At 40.4% G+C, this 18,777-nt stretch overlaps 2 protein-coding genes across 2 annotated transcripts in view; both read right to left on the bottom strand.

Moving 5' to 3' along the window:
• The window catches only part of tmem131l (transmembrane 131 like), a 33,762-nt gene extending 29,187 nt beyond the window's left edge, over positions 1 to 4,575 (bottom strand). The window contains exons 1-2 of the mRNA XM_005746973.1: positions 4,373 to 4,575; positions 3,550 to 3,623 (exon numbers count right to left, since the gene is read on the bottom strand). Coding sequence (XP_005747030.1) covers positions 3,550 to 3,623; positions 4,373 to 4,496 — 198 coding nt within the window. The 5' untranslated portion in view covers positions 4,497 to 4,575. The remainder of the gene's footprint in view (positions 1 to 3,549; positions 3,624 to 4,372) is intronic.
• A 1,569-nt stretch (positions 4,576 to 6,144) lies between these two features.
• mnd1 (meiotic nuclear divisions 1 homolog (S. cerevisiae)) lies at positions 6,145 to 18,242 on the bottom strand. Its single transcript, XM_005746972.1, has 5 exons — positions 18,098 to 18,242; positions 14,982 to 15,056; positions 14,772 to 14,886; positions 8,945 to 8,989; positions 6,145 to 7,333 (listed from the first exon to the last, which is right to left on the bottom strand). The coding sequence occupies exons 1-5, from the start codon at positions 18,239 to 18,241 to the stop codon at positions 7,227 to 7,229; spliced, it is 486 nt and encodes a 161-aa protein (XP_005747029.1). The 5' UTR covers position 18,242; the 3' UTR covers positions 6,145 to 7,226.
• Between the last annotated feature and the right edge of the window lie 535 nt (positions 18,243 to 18,777).

Raw genomic sequence — 18,777 nt, 5'->3', positions numbered from 1 at the left:
GGTGTGTACTTCTCTGCACCTCCGGAAGTCCACTATCAACTCCTTTGTTTTTGCGACGTTGAGGGTGAGATGGTTGTCTTGACACCAGTGGGTCAGGGCGCATCTATGCCCACCCAGTTAAATTAATAAAGTACCGCAGACTACATCAGTTCACATGATTCCCGTTTGCAGCTAATAAATATCACACACAAATAACGGGAACCAAACGTGGACAACACAAAAACGCAGGAATATCTCTGAACAACTGAGTTCAGCTCAGATTTGCCGGTCACATCCTTCTGCTACCGGACCCGAGACCTGTTGCGGTTCTGTGGAACCCGAAGAATGGAAAGAGACCCAAAATAACATGGAGGAGGACTTTCCTTGAAGATTTACGCTCAGCCGAACTGTCATGGGATGAAGCAAAAACTGCTGCGATGGACCGAGTTCAATGGCGCTCTCTTGTCGCCCAATGCGCCGATCGGTCTAAGTAAGTTGGTGGCATTTAACAAAACGTCACTTTTTTTAAAAAGTAGGAAATGCATTAGCAGATTTAGAATTGAACTGTAGAAGACCTGACCATTACAGCTGATTGTAAAATAACATAGGACAACTTGAATGGCGTTCTAAAAGAAATTTTTGAAGGATCCTTTAACAGATTTAAAAATGTCTTATCTGCACAAAAACTGGTTCCTATTTGTATCATATTGGCAACCAAAAACCCATAAGCGAAATTTAAATGCTTTACAAGCAATGGATACAGAACACTATTAATCACCATGAAAAACAACGATGCTCTTTAATTCTTCTTTTTCTGATGTACACATAGGTTTCCTGCAGAATAAAAAGCATGCTACCAGTCATTCCTTCCAGTATTACATTTGTGTGAAGTAGGAATCTAGTTACCCAAAACATTTCCCATGTACTAAGCACTGTTTTATGGTAACAGTAGTGATGGGAATATTTAACTGAAAGCTGTTACTTCTGTAACAGATCTAACCCCGATTTCTGTAATAAAGGTGTGTAATATGCTCGGCATGCTCAGGGTAACAAAGGCCCGTGTCACCATAACATGAGGAAATCCTTACAAGTGCAACACTTCCTTGGTCCTATTTTGAAAGTTCACTTGCTGATAAGGGAGTGCCCTAGGTCTTCCTACCTCATATTTTACTGTCCTACTGGCTCAGTAGCTAGGCTTCTTTTCTTCTTTTCTGTCCTTGTCTTTACATTCTAAAGTAAGCTGGAGGGCCACTCTAACCAGAACCTGCAGCAGATGGAGAAATGGTTCATGTGCTGCTAAGCAGAGCTCACCAAGGACGCAAAGCACAACAAGGACTACTCTCAGCAGCTGCAGTCTGAGACAGTGGATTGGAGTTAACGTGCTGGATGAGAGGCTAACTGAACGACAGCTGATTCATTTCTTAGCTATTCCCCCGCCCTCTTCTGCTATTTGCAGAAGTTGAACATACATACTGAATTATTTAATAACTGAAACTGCATGAGTCTTCTTTCAAGACAAATATGTACATAAACATATTGCCACTGCAAAAACAGCCCTGGGCAAGACATTGAAGCTAAAATTAGTCACAATGGAAGTTAGATCCACAGCTATTATTGTGCAAGTTTCTGGTGTTCTTCCAAATAGGCAATTTTTAAAGCAATTGATGTTTCATGCATAGTGCTCAAGCACAGTATAAATTTGTGTAAATAAAATAAAATAAAATTCAGCTATAAGAGAAAAATGCAGAAATTTCCATTAAATGATGTAAGGCAGACATATTGCCTTCGCTGCACACGGACCAGTGAAGCCACAAAAAGCCCTGGGGGTTGTGTGAGTGGGTGAACGAGAAACACTGTAAATTGCTTTGTAGAACTGCTAAGGGTAAAAACGCTTCATAACAGCCGACCATTTAACCACATAAACCTTTCCCCAGCATAGCAGAAACTACAGGCCTCAGCCTGAAAAGCTCCAGCTGATGTAAATTTCTTTCAAGAACTCAAACACCTTTAATAGTTCAACTAAATGAAACAAAAATAATTTCACTAGAGTGTGCACAACAATAAAATAAAAGCTTATGCTGCTCACTGCAGCAGCTGAGCTGATAAAGCACGAAAAGGAATATTCACAAGCACAGCAGCAGTGTTTGTAAACGATGAGTGCAGAAATGACAAAACCCAAACAGGAAGATGAAGCAGATAAAACTGCAATTTAAAATTACCAGGGAACTTCAACCAATATCATTAGACCTGAGGCCAATATAAACACGTGACCCATAAAGCATGTTAATGGTTACAAAAAGCACAAGCAAAGGAAACATGCAGCATTTACTGCAAGTATTACAGGAATGTATTTACAGCCCAGATTTTATTCTGACGATATATCTGCACATATGACACTGCATCTCCAGCATCACTACTTCAGTGAGCCCACAGCACTGGGGTAGAAGATAGACATCCATGTTATGCTCTGTTTCACATAGCTCATGTAACTGAGACAATCGCTCCATCCAATACTACATATGACACTCAACAATGTCAACAAGCCAGTCACCTGCTAACTGATCTGCAAGGTAGGGGTAAGTGTGGAAAAACAAAACACAAAAGAAACATCAAATTCCTCCCCTCGGCATATGAATTATTTATCAGCGTATACAACTCACACTAAGAACTATCTGCAATGCTGAATCAACTGCTTCGGTGTTATCTCTGGTCTTTGGCAATTACCGTAGGGTGCACACCACAAAGCAAGCTTGTAAAAAGTATACTATACAGTGGCAAAAATAAACTCTCTGCAAATGTTTCTGTGCAAAGGAGGCCGGCTTTTAATCTTTTAATTGAACACAAAAGAATAATATTGAACTCTTTAAAAAAAAGAAAAGGTATGCAAATAGTTTAGTTTGCATCTAGTTTTTCACCTAAAGCAGCCAAACTCTCAACACTGTCTCCTTGCAGAGTTTTTCAGGAAAAATGCCACACACCCCTTTCAGGTAACCTGACAAGCCAGCTGGTGACTTCATGATAGGTTTATCAGTAAACACCGAACTTGTGCTGTTTACCCTTGCTCTTGCCTCACAATTACATAATAATCACAAACACCCACTTGAAAATGACTGGAAGTACTTAAAAAAAAACCAACAACAACAAAAAAGAACTGCATAACCTAGACTAAAATGTGTGAACCACAAAGCCGGAAGCAACTGCGTTCTTCAGGCTGTCAGCGTGTGTTACTAACTGAACTCCACAATGGATAGCACGTACAAAAGAAAATAAGGAGGAGCCACATGACAGGTGACCTCCCGCTCTGCCTTCACTTTGGAGTTGTTTAATGAACTGTGACTACTAGCAAGATAACTTTTCTTGATAACTGTGTTGACAAAATCGTGGCGGGGTATTGACGAGTTCTTCCCCTCTCAAACACACCCAAATCAGTCTGCAAACTGAGTCCAAAAACATCGGTGATGCTTTAACCCACACGTGTTCACTCATGCTGTCTGATGAGCTTCTTTTTTTCTTTTTGGAAGTGTGCACATAAAGAGGCAAATACAAACACAGCCATTAGAAGGCACCTACCTGAAGCGGGACTAATGGCTCTGCATCCTCTGGTTGCCAGACCTCGACCACGCTGGGTGACATCTGACTCAGAGCTTTGTAGGGAACAAGAAATCAAATTAACAGTTAGGTGCTGCCCTGGGAAACTGGGCAACATGGAAAACAACACACTCTGGTGGAAATGCATCCAAAGCACCCGAAAAGATAATAATTATAACATAAGTAATTAAACCTGCCAAGCCACAGTAGCATCATCTCTTATTACGAATGAATCAAGGGAAACGGAGTGGGCGAGAATGACAGGCAAGTGAGGAAATGAAGCCTCACAAAGGCTGTTTGCTAGCTGCTTGTTTAGCTGGGGGTTAGCTCGGTGGCTAACGAACTTGGGGAAACATCTCCCCTGCTGCTGCAGTAAACACGACTGTATGGTCATGTAAAGGGCAGCTTACAACACCGCGTAGATTTATTACAGTAGCAGCCACTAAGTGGACGTTCAAAGTCTCGACAACCCGCTACTTCCATGTCTGAGCAACTCAGTTTCGTTAAATCAAACAGCAGAGGGGAATTGGAAGCTAGCAAGAACTCACATTAGCGGGGTGATAAAGCACTAGCTACAAACCTCTCCCGAGTAAAAACAAAAGAAAAATAAAAACACCACTTTAACTTTTATTTTCATTATTTTTCATACACTTAGACTGACTGTGGACATTTCAACTCGTTTCTCGTCTTCCACAATAATAGCCTAGCAAAATTAAAGCACATTTCTTCTTTTTTTTTTTCTCTGCAACGGTCGCGTGAACGTACCAGCCCCCCAAAGCGGAAAATAAAGACGAGAATAACAAACCTTGGAGCTGAGCACCTCCGTGCTGGACGCAGGGTAAAAGTAACTGTAGTATTCCTAGTAGTATATTGATCCACGTTTTCCTGTGACAGTGGCTGCCTTGGTGGAAGTCTTGTAGCCCCGCCATGCTGCCCGCTCTGCTAGCAGCCTGCCTTGTGTTTCGCTGCGTTGGTCTTTCTTTCTCTCAGCAAGCAGAAGCAGCAGCAGCTCCCTCCCTCTCTCCCTCCCCGCCTGCTCAAGCAGGCTACAGGCACTGCAGCGAGGCACGAGGTAGAAAGCCAACAAATACCATTAAAAAATAATAACAAGTCTTTATGCAACCCTACATAAAACTGTAAAGTAGCCGAATACTCGAGGTGAAACAACTGATCAAACGCTGTATTGAATCAAATGCTGATATTTCTGACTAGCTTTAGTTAAGAGCTGCTATTTGATATTAGAAATTAAAACATAGTTAAACTTATCTGCACTTCAACCCTGCTAGAACACATCCCCAGAGGGTACAGCTCCCCCTCCCCACTGAATGGCTTTGTACAGAAACAAAAACACAAAAATTACAATTAAAAAATAACTTGAGTATTATTTTAAAATGCACTGCTATTAATGGCAATACACCAGGAGATCTCAAGCTGAGTGGCTTATAAAGCATTTAAATGCTATTGTAGATCAGCCGTGATCTGTCAATTTAATATACATGTACTAACAGTAGGTGTAAACATTGAGATTCTGGAAATACTATCTGTAAATGAGATCTGCTTGGGCTTTATGAGATAGAACATAAAAGTCTGACTTACACATGGAGTCCGGGTTCATGTTATAGCATATACAACTAAACTAATAAAAATATTAGTGTCCGGTATAGAGAGCCTTTCACTCTGATCCCTTTTAATCCATATTCTGCTAATGACATTTTTACTCCAGTCCTGCTACTTTTACTTAGTGTCAGTAAGTAAATACTTCTAAAACTGCTGGTGGCACAGTATTTCCAAGTGGGAAGTGACTAAATACATTAAACTCTACTTAATTTTAAGATAAATGTTTCATTTCACAGCACTTTAGTAATAATAGGCTAGTAATAATATAATAATGCATAAGCTTTCAAGTTGAGTATTAAGATTTTATAGTGTAAAAATAGTCTTCTAATATATTTGCCCCCTGTCCAGATTAATCCTGTGTGGCCTTGGCAGGCAGTTGTATATCAAACAGTAACTTCCCACACCTTGATCTTCTTCAGCAGTAAAAAGCAACCCACACTTTGATTCGTAATATAATCGCTTAGTCACAGGGGATATTTCACTTCATTTGTGTGCGATTCTTTTTACTGAGGTGAGATTTGAATGCAGGAATTTTTCACTGTTGTACTGGCAGTGTCAGCATGTAAATCGAGAGTTGGAGAAGGTACGGAGGAGCATTTGGAAATGTGTAATAAAATAGAAATTGGCTGGGTTTTAAACTTTCTTTGCAGAAACGTAGGCAAATGCATGTAATAAAAGTCCTTTACACTCCAGTTACACCACTCTGATTTCATATGTTCATATGGGGAGAGGGCTAAGTCCTTGTGTCAGTACTGCTCTGTTGGGCTCTTTTCAGGGCCAGGCATGTTTTAACGAGAGAAACTGCAAGCTGCGATTACCAAAAATTGTACGCAGAGTTCTCAGAGTTTTGACAGCCAACAGGCCCGTGAATCACAGTACAGGTTGGGCAGGTACACACATGAATACATCCAGGTTATTCTTGTATGGGTGTGTCAGCTCCCTCAAACAAACTGCTGCTAGGCATTTCGACTATTTATTTTGTTCCAGCCTTGCTGTAGTCATCAGTTCATGGACATCCAGAGACTGGATTAGATGAGTCTTCATCATGCCACCAACTAAACTTACAGTAGTAAAACAGTGTCCTTTAAATTAGTAACTAACATCTGTCTCACATTGATTAATGCAGAAAAAAAAAACCTTAGAAGAGGCGAAAGATCAGATATTACATTTGCATGTCATTCATTTACTGGAATAAAAATGAAACTGATGAGCAAAGCAAAATGAGCACAGAGCTCATTTGAAATTTAAATCAAAGAACCCAGACACATTGGCCTTCTCAACTAGGTCACAGAGTAAACAAGACACACAACTGCCTATTTTGCATCTGGTTTGACAGAAAAAAGGAGCAAAAAAAGAAGGTCAATAGTCATTCTAGACATGTTGTGACAGCAATGATCTTTTTTGATCATCCGGAAAGTGAGTCCTGAAAAACAACAACAAAAAAACAAAACAAAAAAACCCTAAAATTCCAGTGACGATTATAAAAGAAACAAAAACATCAAAGATAACTTGACACTGACCTTTGTAGTTATAATACAACTAGGAAAGCATGCCCTGTAATACTCCAGGGAGGGAGAGAGAAAAGGAACATATCTAAGAAAAAGTGCACAAGCATTTGATTCCAAACCATCTGTTTAAACCATACAAACGCGACCACTGGCAACACAAATGCAGTAAGTGTTGATTCCTTTCCATCATCTACTTGGAGCTCTCGGTTTTCATGCAAACAGGTGTCCCAACACTTTGGCTGCTAGCTTGTGCTCATCACAGGACCCTGTCAGCCCTCACAGCCACTAATGGCGTTTCAGACTCTTCTCTGGTTGCACCAAAGTAACATATCCACTGATGAAGTCCATCTGCCACCGCAAAGTCACTGACATCTGTCCTTATTCAAAATCCACCCGAGGGCGCGAGTAGAGCGTCTGGTGCTTTTATTTTCACTGAAACCCACAGCACAGGAATTAGAAATGCAGAGACCAGGTAGGTAGGTGTCAGAGGCCGAAACACATTACTCCATCGCTGCGTCCATGACATGCTGGCAGTCAGTCCATGTAGTCGAAATCCTCCGGGATACCAAAGGCTTTATCAATGCGGCTGTTATCAAAGGCAAACTTCTTCTTTGTCCACGACTTTATGGCGAAAACATTGTCTGAGAACAAGAGTAAAAAAGAAACACTAAACACATGAAATATAAATGAAATCTCAATTTACAAATATATACTGTACATTTACAGCAAAAGGAATCTGGACTGCTCCTTCAGAAGCAAGGAGAAAGCCGGGTTACTATGACTGGTTAGTGCGTCAGATTTAGATTATCTGTTTTCCCAGTTTTGTGAATATCATGTAAATTTAGGAAACACAAACTGCCATTAACAGTCATTCGACATTTCACATCCAGCATTAACAATTTCAAATTCTTTAATGATGTATGTGTGTAATCCATATATAATATAATATATAATAATCCATTTAACTACCTCAAATTAAATACATCTTGATGTTTTATGGTGGTGAATTCACCCTAACAGCCTCATGTGAAAATAGTTTAAAAAAAGAAAACATTTTATATATACACCTGCGTCCTATTCTTAAATAATAGCAATAAAAATAACAGTTTGACTAAAAACAAAATGTCTATTTCAGGAAAACCTTTTAGCAGCTGAAGCTCTGAAGTCTCCAGTTTCAAAAGCAGAACAACTTCCTGCAGACTAACAACTGATCAGGAGCTTAAGCCAATGAACGTCGGCTTGCACTTTTAGCGATGCCTTTCACTTCACTTCTGGAGGATTCGTTTTTACTGTTCTCCAGTTTTGATATGACAAGCGATTAAATGTGTCGAGGCTTGTGTGGGCAGTCGCAGACAATCCATGAGCAGGCCAACATACAGCAGCAGTGTTTTAAAAACAAACAAGGTGCGCAAAGTTGCAGCTGCTTTTTCCATGAAACCTTCAAAATTTGGCTTTGCTGTGTTGATTTGAGTGTTTAGCCACAAACCCTGACCAGACCTGGTAAAATAGTAACATTCGCTCTAACGGCATAACATGAGAACTTTATAGCTCGTAGTAAAAGACGTTACTGTGCAAATTCAACAGCTGCGCTACGAGGAAACACTTATGCATGTTTGTTTCATACTGTCCAGCTCAGAAAAGAGAAGTACTAATCGTGAATGAGGCAGAAATGACTCACTTTTTTTTTTTTTTTTTTTTTTAACTGAGCTTCCTTCCATGAAAGCAAAGCAAAAGCTCTCCAACCAAAACTGACAACACCACTCTGTTGACCTGCAGCAGGCAATGTTGATCTAAAGAGTCAAAAGACCACAGGCATCGATGGCTACCATGATCCCTAAAGGTCAGCTGTGTCCAAGGTTACCACTCAAGTCAACAAACGTACACACAGAGCATAAGCGCGGACTACTTAGAGTGACAGCTGGACTAGAGAGCGCCTTCACAGATTTCACTTTAATGCGCTTTCACGTGCATTAAACAGCAATCAGAGATAAAGTCCGACTGCTGTCATCCAGCTGCTTTTTTTTTTTTTTGGACTAACCAGAAATTTCAAACAGGAAACAGTAAACCAAGGTCAATCAACAGTCAGTAGTCCAAAATCCACAAATAGTGACTACAAAATAAAACAACTCTCACTTTATAAACAAGCGCTACAACCAGACATTGGGCATTTTATGTTCCTACAGCTTAAATCCAGACCATTACATGTCTATATATATTTAAAAAGAAGAAAGAAAAGAAATTAGCAGACTCACCTGTCCATCTGGAAACAGCTTCTTTTGCTATAACATTTGATTTTTCTGCAAAATAAAATTTTGGATTAGTATGTGCATCCAACTAGTCAGTAACCACTTATATAGAGATACAAGATAAGCGAGCCCCGGTGCAAAAGCACACAGGTTTGCAGCTGGAAAGCATTTAAACGTTTTTTTCAAGGCATCTACTGAACACCCAACGAAGTCATTACAATAACATCACTCCAAGTTTTGCTTCAGCATGTCATTAAAAGTGTCATGTTTGCACTGTTGCTGCAGCTGCTGCTGAGGTGTGTTGTTTGCGCTCAGTACATTTAATAACCTTTGTAACATGTTTTGAATGCTATTTCCTATGATTTGTTTCTCATGACGTTTGGTGTTTGCAAGCAAGGCTCACACACTGCAAATACAAAATGCTTAATGTGAAAACGTCACGGAGGAAGTCTAGTAGATTATATAAAACTGGGAAAAACGCTGGAAAAAAAAAAGAAAAAAAAGAAGAAGAGGAAAATAAGCTTGCAACACAAGCACAAATGAAGGCTGGCAACAAACCATCCCCTCTGAGGAGGAAGTGGTGGTCAGGGATGTGATGGTTGCGTGGCCACAGCTGTGCTGTATGACTAAGTGGCGGTATCCTATTAAATTAAAGTGGACACTAACCTACTCATCCCCTACAGCTACAGCGGCGCTTGAAAGAGCGCTTTATACTGTAAAAAAGTAGAACGGAGCTGAACAATATGTTCCCACTGGACAGCACTCAGAGAGAAGTTTACATTAAGCATAAAAACACAGATGACATCAAGTTTCCACTCCCCTGGAATAATCACAGCATATTCAAGTAGTACAAAAAATAATGATAACCTTTTTCACAGACATTAATCTGGCTGCTGTATGAGTGTGAACTGTTCTACAACAGGCTTGAATCCAGCACAAATTATCTCAGTCCAACAGCTCTGGATAGTTTCTCTCCGATCTGAGTTTCTCTTCCTTCTGGAAGCTTGAAAAGGTTCAGTACCAGTAAAATATCTGTTTGGATCACCAGAACAAACACTGCTCGCGAGGACCATTTCAACACTTAACTGATATTGCGTAAAAATAAAATTGAATTTCTCCAGAAACAAATCTGAGAAGAAAGTGAATTAATTCAACAATCGCTGACTCAAAGTTGGAGAACCTGATTTCACTTTATGGTTAAAAGTGTGTAGCTAAACGAAACACAGCTGCTGGGTGCAAGGTAGAAACGTTTCACGCATCGACTGACATGGTTCACAGACGCACCACTTTTTATGTTCTTAAATACTTAACTTATTTTTCTTTATCTGGCAGGACCCCTGCTCACTAATCAACAGAAAAAAGTTAACTGTAGATAAACAAGGTAAAGTAATAGAATTTTTTATCACCCTTGTCTGGATATTAAGATGGGACCCTAATGCCAAATAATACATAAAATGTTTAACAGAAAAGATGATCCCCCCAAAATCTTCTTTGTTAAAAAGAAATAAAAATCAGATTTTTAATCACCTATAAGCCCACTAATAAATCTGTACTTGTCTGACTTCCTGTTACTTTGGTTATATATAAAAATGCTGATTTCTTTGCCTTTACTCCGTCTTGTGGTTTGCAAAGCAGGTTACTTGCAAACTGAACAAAATGAACACACCGATTAAATCCACCCCCACGTCTGGTTAGCTGTGGTGCGTCCTCTGCTGCATGTGGTGCAGATTATAAACGATGGAGCTGGAGCTGCTAGCACACCGATACCCTAAATATCTGTTAGGCTGACATTAATCATTAATATTGGCCTATTTAAATACAGTCTGGGCTCAATTACACTGGAATGGTTTCTGTTGGGCTATTTAATGGTTTCATTCAAAACTTATTGGTATCTATGGGTGTGGCAACCATTGTTTAACATGCAGAGACAAGAAGGCACGAAAGCTTTGTTTTTAGCCAAGTTGCATTTTTTGTTAGTACCTAGTGTTTGTTAGTGTTTCTGTCACTTGGCTGCTAGCTTGGTAAATATGTGGAAAGGCATGTTGTGTTTAGGTAAGTCGTGCTGAAGTTAATGGGGCAAACTTACTTCTGGTACTTCAGCATTCTTGTACATCGCCCGACTTACTTTATAATTTCTAACTTTGCAAGTCAACTAATTTTCCTTATTCCTACAACTCCTTTACTACAAATCAAAAAAAAAGAAAGAAAGAAAGAAAAAAGGCAAATAATGGTTCACAGGTGAATAATAATCCTGTCAATAACAGCATGGGCAACGCCCTTGAAGACATCTAATGAGCCTACATGTGCACAGCTATCACATATGCAGGAACAAGTCTGAGCTCATTCTGCAAGTTCAGTCTGATCCTCTTGAGCAGCAGACATTACATAATATCATACAGCTGGATACTGCTCTCGAGCTTTGCTGATGGTTATCTGTTAACAAAGCTCTCTGTGTGGCAAACCTGGCAGTAGAAGACAAAATAAGATCTGTAGACATGTGGCAACAGTAAAAGTAGAAAAAAATAATTTAACTGTAATGGCGAGCTAGTTTGCTCTCAGTCCGCCTGCTGAACTGTTTTGTGTCAACATCACTGTGATCTGTGTGAGATGCACTCATAATGATCCATCTACAAAGAGTTCAGATAACTGGCCTTACTCCATCCTCCTTCAAATGCACCACTGATGGTATAACTCTTGTTTTACATATTAAAATATAAATAATATTTATTGCTCCCGAAGCAGGTAAAATATCATTTAAGGAGGAACTATGTGCTAAAACCTGTGTTGTAAACACAATCCTAGTCAGTTATGAACAAAGTGACTTTCTCAGCAACATTTAAACTGCTTGTTTTATCCTGATTAACTTTGTCTTTCTGCTCAGATTTGAAAATTTGACTCAGCTTCAGTTGAAATCATTTGGGCATTGTAACGCAACATACCAGGGGTGACACCATGGTCCATTTCATACACTACCCAAAATAAGGTTTCTAAACCAGCATGTGAAGGCGAGCAAACCCACAACGTGGTTGTGTTGCCTCTTTACAAAAAACTCCAGACTCTCTGTGCTTTGAAGAGAGTCCGAGAACTCATGAAGTTCAATTTTGCTGGTTTTGAGATGTGAAAGTACTGTACAACCATTTTCAAGCACCGACTGCAGTGCAGCTGATCTGAGTAAAATCAAACAGAGAGGTGTTTTTGTCCTTTAAATAAAACAAGGACAAGATTTTTAAAAGCTGCCTAGTTTAAAACAATTTGTAAGTTTTGGAAAACGCCTCAAACTCAGACACTGAAAATGTGGACTGAACAAATGATGCAACACTGTTGCCTGTCAGAATATGTTGGGAAGGCTTAACTATAACACTGAGATTATCATAGAGCAATGGGACAGTAACGGTGAGTTCATATCCAAAGACAAAATGAAAACATAGCTTGATATGAAGCGGACAGCATGTACTGACATCTGGCAAATGAATATTACCCAATAATAAAGTACAAATTGCCTCATATACCTCAGTCTGTATCAGCACCTTTGACCTGCCGTGTCTTGATGTTTTTAAAAATAACTCAATAAAAATTCTCAATTATAAGCAAAACAAAGAATTGTTACTTTTCAAACACACAAATTTTGCTTCAACATTGACCATAGTTTGGCTCCACTGTAAAACGGCTGCAAATTCGACATTTTAGGTTACGTGCAATGGCAGCAATGATGCCTCTCCATCTCATTTCAGGTAGACTGGTCATAAGTAATGTGCACGGTCATGTGGCCATCAGTACACCACAGTGTTGTCACAGTGGAGTGGAAAAAAAACCCAAACTGGTAATCTGGGAGGTGCAGGTAAACAGCCCAGATATTTGTCTGACACCACCACCAGTCACATGAGCAGATAAAGGAACACACCTCCCATATTGCAGGTCAGCTGTAGCATGAAAACAAAGCACTGTCAGATTTTTGCAATACTATCAATAGCTGTGTCTGTTTGTGGTTCCCTTATGTAAGGGGTGTGTAACAGCCAGCAAAGGACTCCAAGGCCTTCATATTTTAAAAGCTTTTTAATACCAGCCCTGTGAGCTGACAGCTCGGAGGTAATAAGGTTCATTTGGCTGCAATAAAAACTTTCAGACTTCTGCGTCCGCAAGAAGAGTTACACTTTTCAAACTTACCTAACTGCAACAACTTAACCAGTCTGAGGTTCATATCTAAGAACGTATATCCTGAAAGCAAGGTGAGTGGCCACTTGTGACCATTTTTCACTTCCTGAGTCTCTTAATTTGAACCGTGAGAATGTTTGACCCTGCAGCTTGACATGTTTGCTCTCAGCAGTACACTCACTGGTGTCTCGCGCAGCAGGTACACACCCAACAACCTTGTTTAAGCTACTTGGCACAGTAAGATTAGCTGAACCCAACCGTGGTAGCTGCTGAAGAACGTCCTTTGCAAACAATAGAAAGTTGGTTAGTAATAATCCGGGTGTTTTTCCTTCTACATTAATCATGAATGCAGTTAAGCACCACCTGACGAGCACAAAGGACCTGCTTTGACCTGTCTTCATTGTCAAAAGGAAATACTTCCCTTTAGCTCTACAAACCTGATACCAGTGAGGTTAGTGAAACATGGAAATAAAGATTTAAGCTAATTGCCAGTGTGAGGAGCAGCAAGTATTTCCAGTTTTAGTCTACAGAGAGCAACAAAATAAAAAACTAAAAAAACTAAATGGAGCCAGCAACTACAGTAATGTTGGCAACAAAGACATGGAGAGTACAACTGTTTATATTTTATTTTTTTAAAATTGTTGCAAGTGTACACAAGCACACCTACAAAAGTTCCACTGCAATGAGATGATCAACTGCACTCATTTCGCCTGGGAGGTTTTAATGTTATGGCTGATTGGCACATTTCCCAGGTCACTATTTAATCTTTTCTTAGAAATTTTCCCAACATCTGTTAAATGCATTTGAATGCACCTTATTTAGGGCTATCAGTAGATGGGTTAGGAGGACATTTCAAGGCTGGGAAATCCCACTTATAACATTGACTTGATGCTATTGACAAATGCCAACTGCAGTGCAGCACTGATGACCAGAGGTGCTTTCTGCCACCGTTTCCATTAATGTAGCTGTCTCTGTGCTGAACAGATGAACATTTTTTATATCTGCCAACTGCACCGGAGTCTTCTTTGTATCTCCACGATGCCTGACACCGCGTGGGAGGCTTCGCTGAAACAATACGGTTCCTACGGCACAATTTTGAGTTTATTATCTGGTGTGAAACCATTTATCCACATTAGGCTGAACGCTACAGAAGCTGCTCGGATGCATATGCGTTTTGGATGATACTCAACTCCTTTTAATAAGAGATCCTCGCTGGATGCAAAACAGTGCCATCTGCATTCATAAGCCCTGTGATGCTAGGAAGCAGCATCTGATTGAATCTTGTTAAATAAACATTAATTTAATAACCACACATGTGCTGGACTTGGTCGAAACATGCTTTACACTTTATATTCCTGTGTTAACTTAACATCTAGTGATGTAACAGTTTGTAATCCCACAGATTAGAAAAATCAAACTTCTTTTATGATGTAAAACAATCCAACAGCTATAAAGCTTGTGATAAAATATTAAAGACAAATACAGAACAAAGTACAGCAGCAGCCTATTATGACTCTAACATCAAATATGACTTCGCCAGCATAGGTCAGATTCACTTTGGATATTTAAAGCTTCACACGGGGCTCCATGCCTCCCATGAGTAACTGTAGGTGATACGATTGATGCAATAATTTAAAAGTGACCTTTTTTGAGAAACCAGTAGGTCTGCAGCTGTACTCACTCATCTCCTCGACGACCTCGGGGTCACACTCTCTGTACTTCTCCAGCTCGGCCTGCAGCTGTGTGCGCTCCTCTCTCAGAGCCTGCAGCTCCTTCAGCAGAGAGCTTCTTTCCTTCTGCAAAGACAAACAGCGATTTCACATGCTCAGTGCATTAAAGGGATGATATTCATTTTATTTCACTGGTTTAAGTTTGACCTTTGTATACTTACTGTATCCTGGCGCCCCACTTTCGCTTTTTCGACCGCTTTCTCTAGGGATGCTTTCCGCTGCTTTGCTTCAGAAATCTTTAAAGTACAACAGCATCACGTTAAAGCTTTTCTTACAGTACTAATCAGCAGATAACTGAGATTTTCCTGAATTGTGATATAAATAAACAGTAAAGCCACTTCTGCTGTTAACAACATTGATGTTTCTACTGATAAGTGCTGCAATATTTACTGAGACCGCCCAATAATATGCTGAAACAACTCAACACTGGAGCCCTCGTAAGCGAGTAATACAATAAATACAATCACAAAATCTTAATGGTACACAAATGCTTACCCGTACTAAACTCTTAGCCAATTACAGTGCTGTTAACTTTACAGTTCAATCATATGATATAATTAATGTGGCTGCAAAAGGGAGCTGGCTTTTATTCTAACTTTTAATTGCACCTCATCCTTTTCCACACAGTGGACACTTTACTCTCGTCCTTCCACTCAAAACATCAAGCATTGCTGCAAAATCTGTCTGATGATCTCAGTGACCAAATGCTGTGATATCGCATAAACAGCGCTATATTGTCACCACATGCGGTACAACCAAACATCGTCATTATTTAGTGAGCGCTTGCTGCTTAAGATCTGTCCCAGAAATCTGGTGGCTAATGTTCTCTGAGGAGCTGCCACCCTCACACCATCTGTCAGCCGTGAAACAGTCGAGGGAAGTGGGTCATCAATGAGGACGACACGGTGGTGAACACAAATCTCACATAAATGAATACCATGATTTTTATTATTAGCTACAACTGGGATCATTTTTAAATGTGGATTTTTTTTAAATGACATAGCTGACAAAAGAAAACATACATAATAGTGATACTAACTATTAAAAGGCATTTATTGCTATTTCTTACCATCTAAATGAACCAGGATTGGTGATATGGGACAGATACAGTGGGGCAAAAAAGTATTTAGTCAGCCACCGATTGTGCAAGTTCCCCCACTTAAAATGATGACAGAGGTCAGTAATTTGCACCAGAGGTACACTTCAACTGTGAGAGACAGAATGTGAAAAAAAAAATCCATGAATCCACATGGTAGGATTTGTAAAGAATTTATTTGTAAATCAGGGTGGAAAATAAGTATTTGGTCACCTCAAACAAGGAAAATCTCTGGCTCTCACAGACCTGTAACGTCTTCTGTAAGAAGCTTTTCTGTCCCCCACTCGTTACCTGTATGAATGGCACCTGTTTGAACTCATCATCTGTATAAAAGACACCTGTCCACAGCCTCAAACAGTCAGACTCCAAACTCCGCCATGGCCAGGACCAAAGAGCTTTCGAAGGACACCAGGAAAAGTATTGTAGACCTGCACCAGACTGGGAAGAGTGAATCTACAATAGGCAAGCAGCTTGGTGTGAAAAAATCAACTGTGGGAGCAATCATCAGAAAATGGAAGACGTACAAGACCACTGATAATCTCCCTCGATCTGGGGCTCCACGCAAGATCTCATCCCGTGGGGTCAAAATGATCATGAGAACGGTGAGCAAAGATCCCAGAACCACACGGGGGGACCTTGTGAATGACCTGCAGAGAGCTGGGACCAAAGTAACAAAGGTCACCATCAGTAACACACTACAACGGCAGGGAATCAAATCCTGCAGTGCCAGACGTGTTCCGCTGCTGAAGCCAGTGCATGTCCAGGCCCGTCTGAAGTTTGCCAGAGAGCACATGGATGATACAGCAGAGGATTGGGAGAATGTCATGTGGTCAGATGAAACCAAAGTAGAACTTTTTGGTATAAACTCAACTCGTCGTGTTTGGAGGACGAAGAATACTGAGTTGCATCCCAAGAACACCATAGCTACTGTGAAGCATGGGGGTGGAAACATCATGCTATGGGGCTGTTTTTCTGCCAAGGGGACAGGACGACTGATCCGTGTTAAGGACAGAATGAATGGGGCCATGTATCGTGAGATTTTGAGCCAGAACCTCCTTCCATCAGTGAGAACTTTGAAGATGAAACGAGGCTGGGTCTTCCAACATGACAATGATCCAAAACACACCGCCCGGGCAACAAAGGAGTGGCTCCGTAAGAAGCATTTGAAAGTCCTGGAGTGGCCTAGCCAGTCTCCAGACCTCAACCCCATAGAAAATCTGTGGCGGGAGTTGAAAGTCCGTGTTGCTCGGCGACAGCCCCAAAACATCACTGCTCTCGAGAAGATCTGCATGGAGGAATGGGCCAAAATACCAGCTACTGTGTGTGCAAACCTGGTAAAGACCTATAGTAAACGTTTGACCTCTGTTATTGCCAACAAAGGTTATGTTACAAAGTATTGAGTTGTATTTTTGTTATTGACCAAATACTTATTTTCCACCCTGATTTACGAATAAATTCTTTACAAATCCTACCATGTGGCTTCATGGATTTTTTTTTCACATTCTGTCTCTCACAGTTGAAGTGTACCTCTGGTGCAAATTACTGACCTCTGTCATCATTTTAGGTGGGGGAACTTGCACAATCGGTGGCTGACTAAATACTTTTTTGCCCCACTGTACATCAAAAAATATCTGAGTTAAAATTTCAGACTTTAATTGGTTTTGAGATATTCGTGTCCACAAATTGCCTCAGATTTCAATGTGCAAAGAAAATTGCCTGAAAGTGGGTCAATGGACCATTAAAAAAAAACAAAAAACAAGACACCTATATCTTGAAATGTATAAGACATATAAAGCTACAATCATTATATATGTGCAAATATATTTGGACCATAAGATTTGTATTCAAGCCAGAGACAGTCGAGCAGAAAAAGTTCTAAAAACGTAGCTGATTTGCGATGGAATGACCTACAACTAAGATATAAAAAACTCTGACAAGCTTCCTGTTTAATCAGCAGCTCATTTGCATTTTCTTCCCATTTCTTTTTTGACCCTCTATTAGCAGAAGTGTCTTCCAGGCACTGTTGACCTCACGTGTTGACCTTATTACTGTAAACTGCGAGGGAGAAGTACCCAAGTATCATCCTGTGAAACCAAAATCACCCCTTCTCATTTTTTGCTGTGGCGCTTATGCTTGCTGCGACCTTTAATTGGAAATCAGACTAGAAGGGACTGAGCTCACCTGTTTTTGCAGCTCCTCCAGTTTGTGGTTGCGAGCGTGTAAGGCTTTACTGGGAAAGGCCCAGTAATAGTTGGATGTACCTACTCTCTCACAGTCCACCATGTTATCATCGACAAGGCTCTGTAGCACGTCCTTCACAGTCATGGGAGCTGAAATCAGCAGAGCACAAACATTAACATGGTGTTTATTTCTCCAGCGCTCAACTGCACGCCCGTGGAGTTGATGCCATTTGGGTACGATGCTTTCTCCTGATTTAAAACTGAGTTATGGCCGGTACAAACTAGGCAGTCTGTAGCCTTTATATCTGTAAATATAAAACGCATCTGATGCTGGGATTGACAGTGCACTCTGCAGAGGACTTAGAAGCCAAGTCATCATAAGGTCTCACTTTTTACTGCTGGAAATGTATGCTGCTCAAATTACAAAACTCAAACCCACACATCTGCAGCCTATCTGGCTGTTTCATACAGATCTGAGTGAACGCTGCATGAGAGGATGTAACAGAGCACAAGCTACATCTTGAACAGTGTCAGCGGTGAAATGTGCTCCTCCTACACGCTTTGCTCCACTGTTTAACTGAAAGAGCTTATCTGCTGAGAGGATGTGGACCCAGCAGCAGAAAGAATTGGATGGAAAACGGGGAACACTCTGGATGAATTAACCAAAGTCCATAAGTGCTC

Source organism: Pundamilia nyererei, unplaced genomic scaffold, assembly GCF_000239375.1.
Source record: "Pundamilia nyererei isolate P.nyererei 1_Seehausen unplaced genomic scaffold, PunNye1.0 scaffold00186, whole genome shotgun sequence".
Lineage (NCBI taxonomy): Eukaryota > Metazoa > Chordata > Actinopteri > Cichliformes > Cichlidae > Pundamilia > Pundamilia nyererei.
This window is presented reverse-complemented; position numbering and strand designations above follow the sequence as displayed.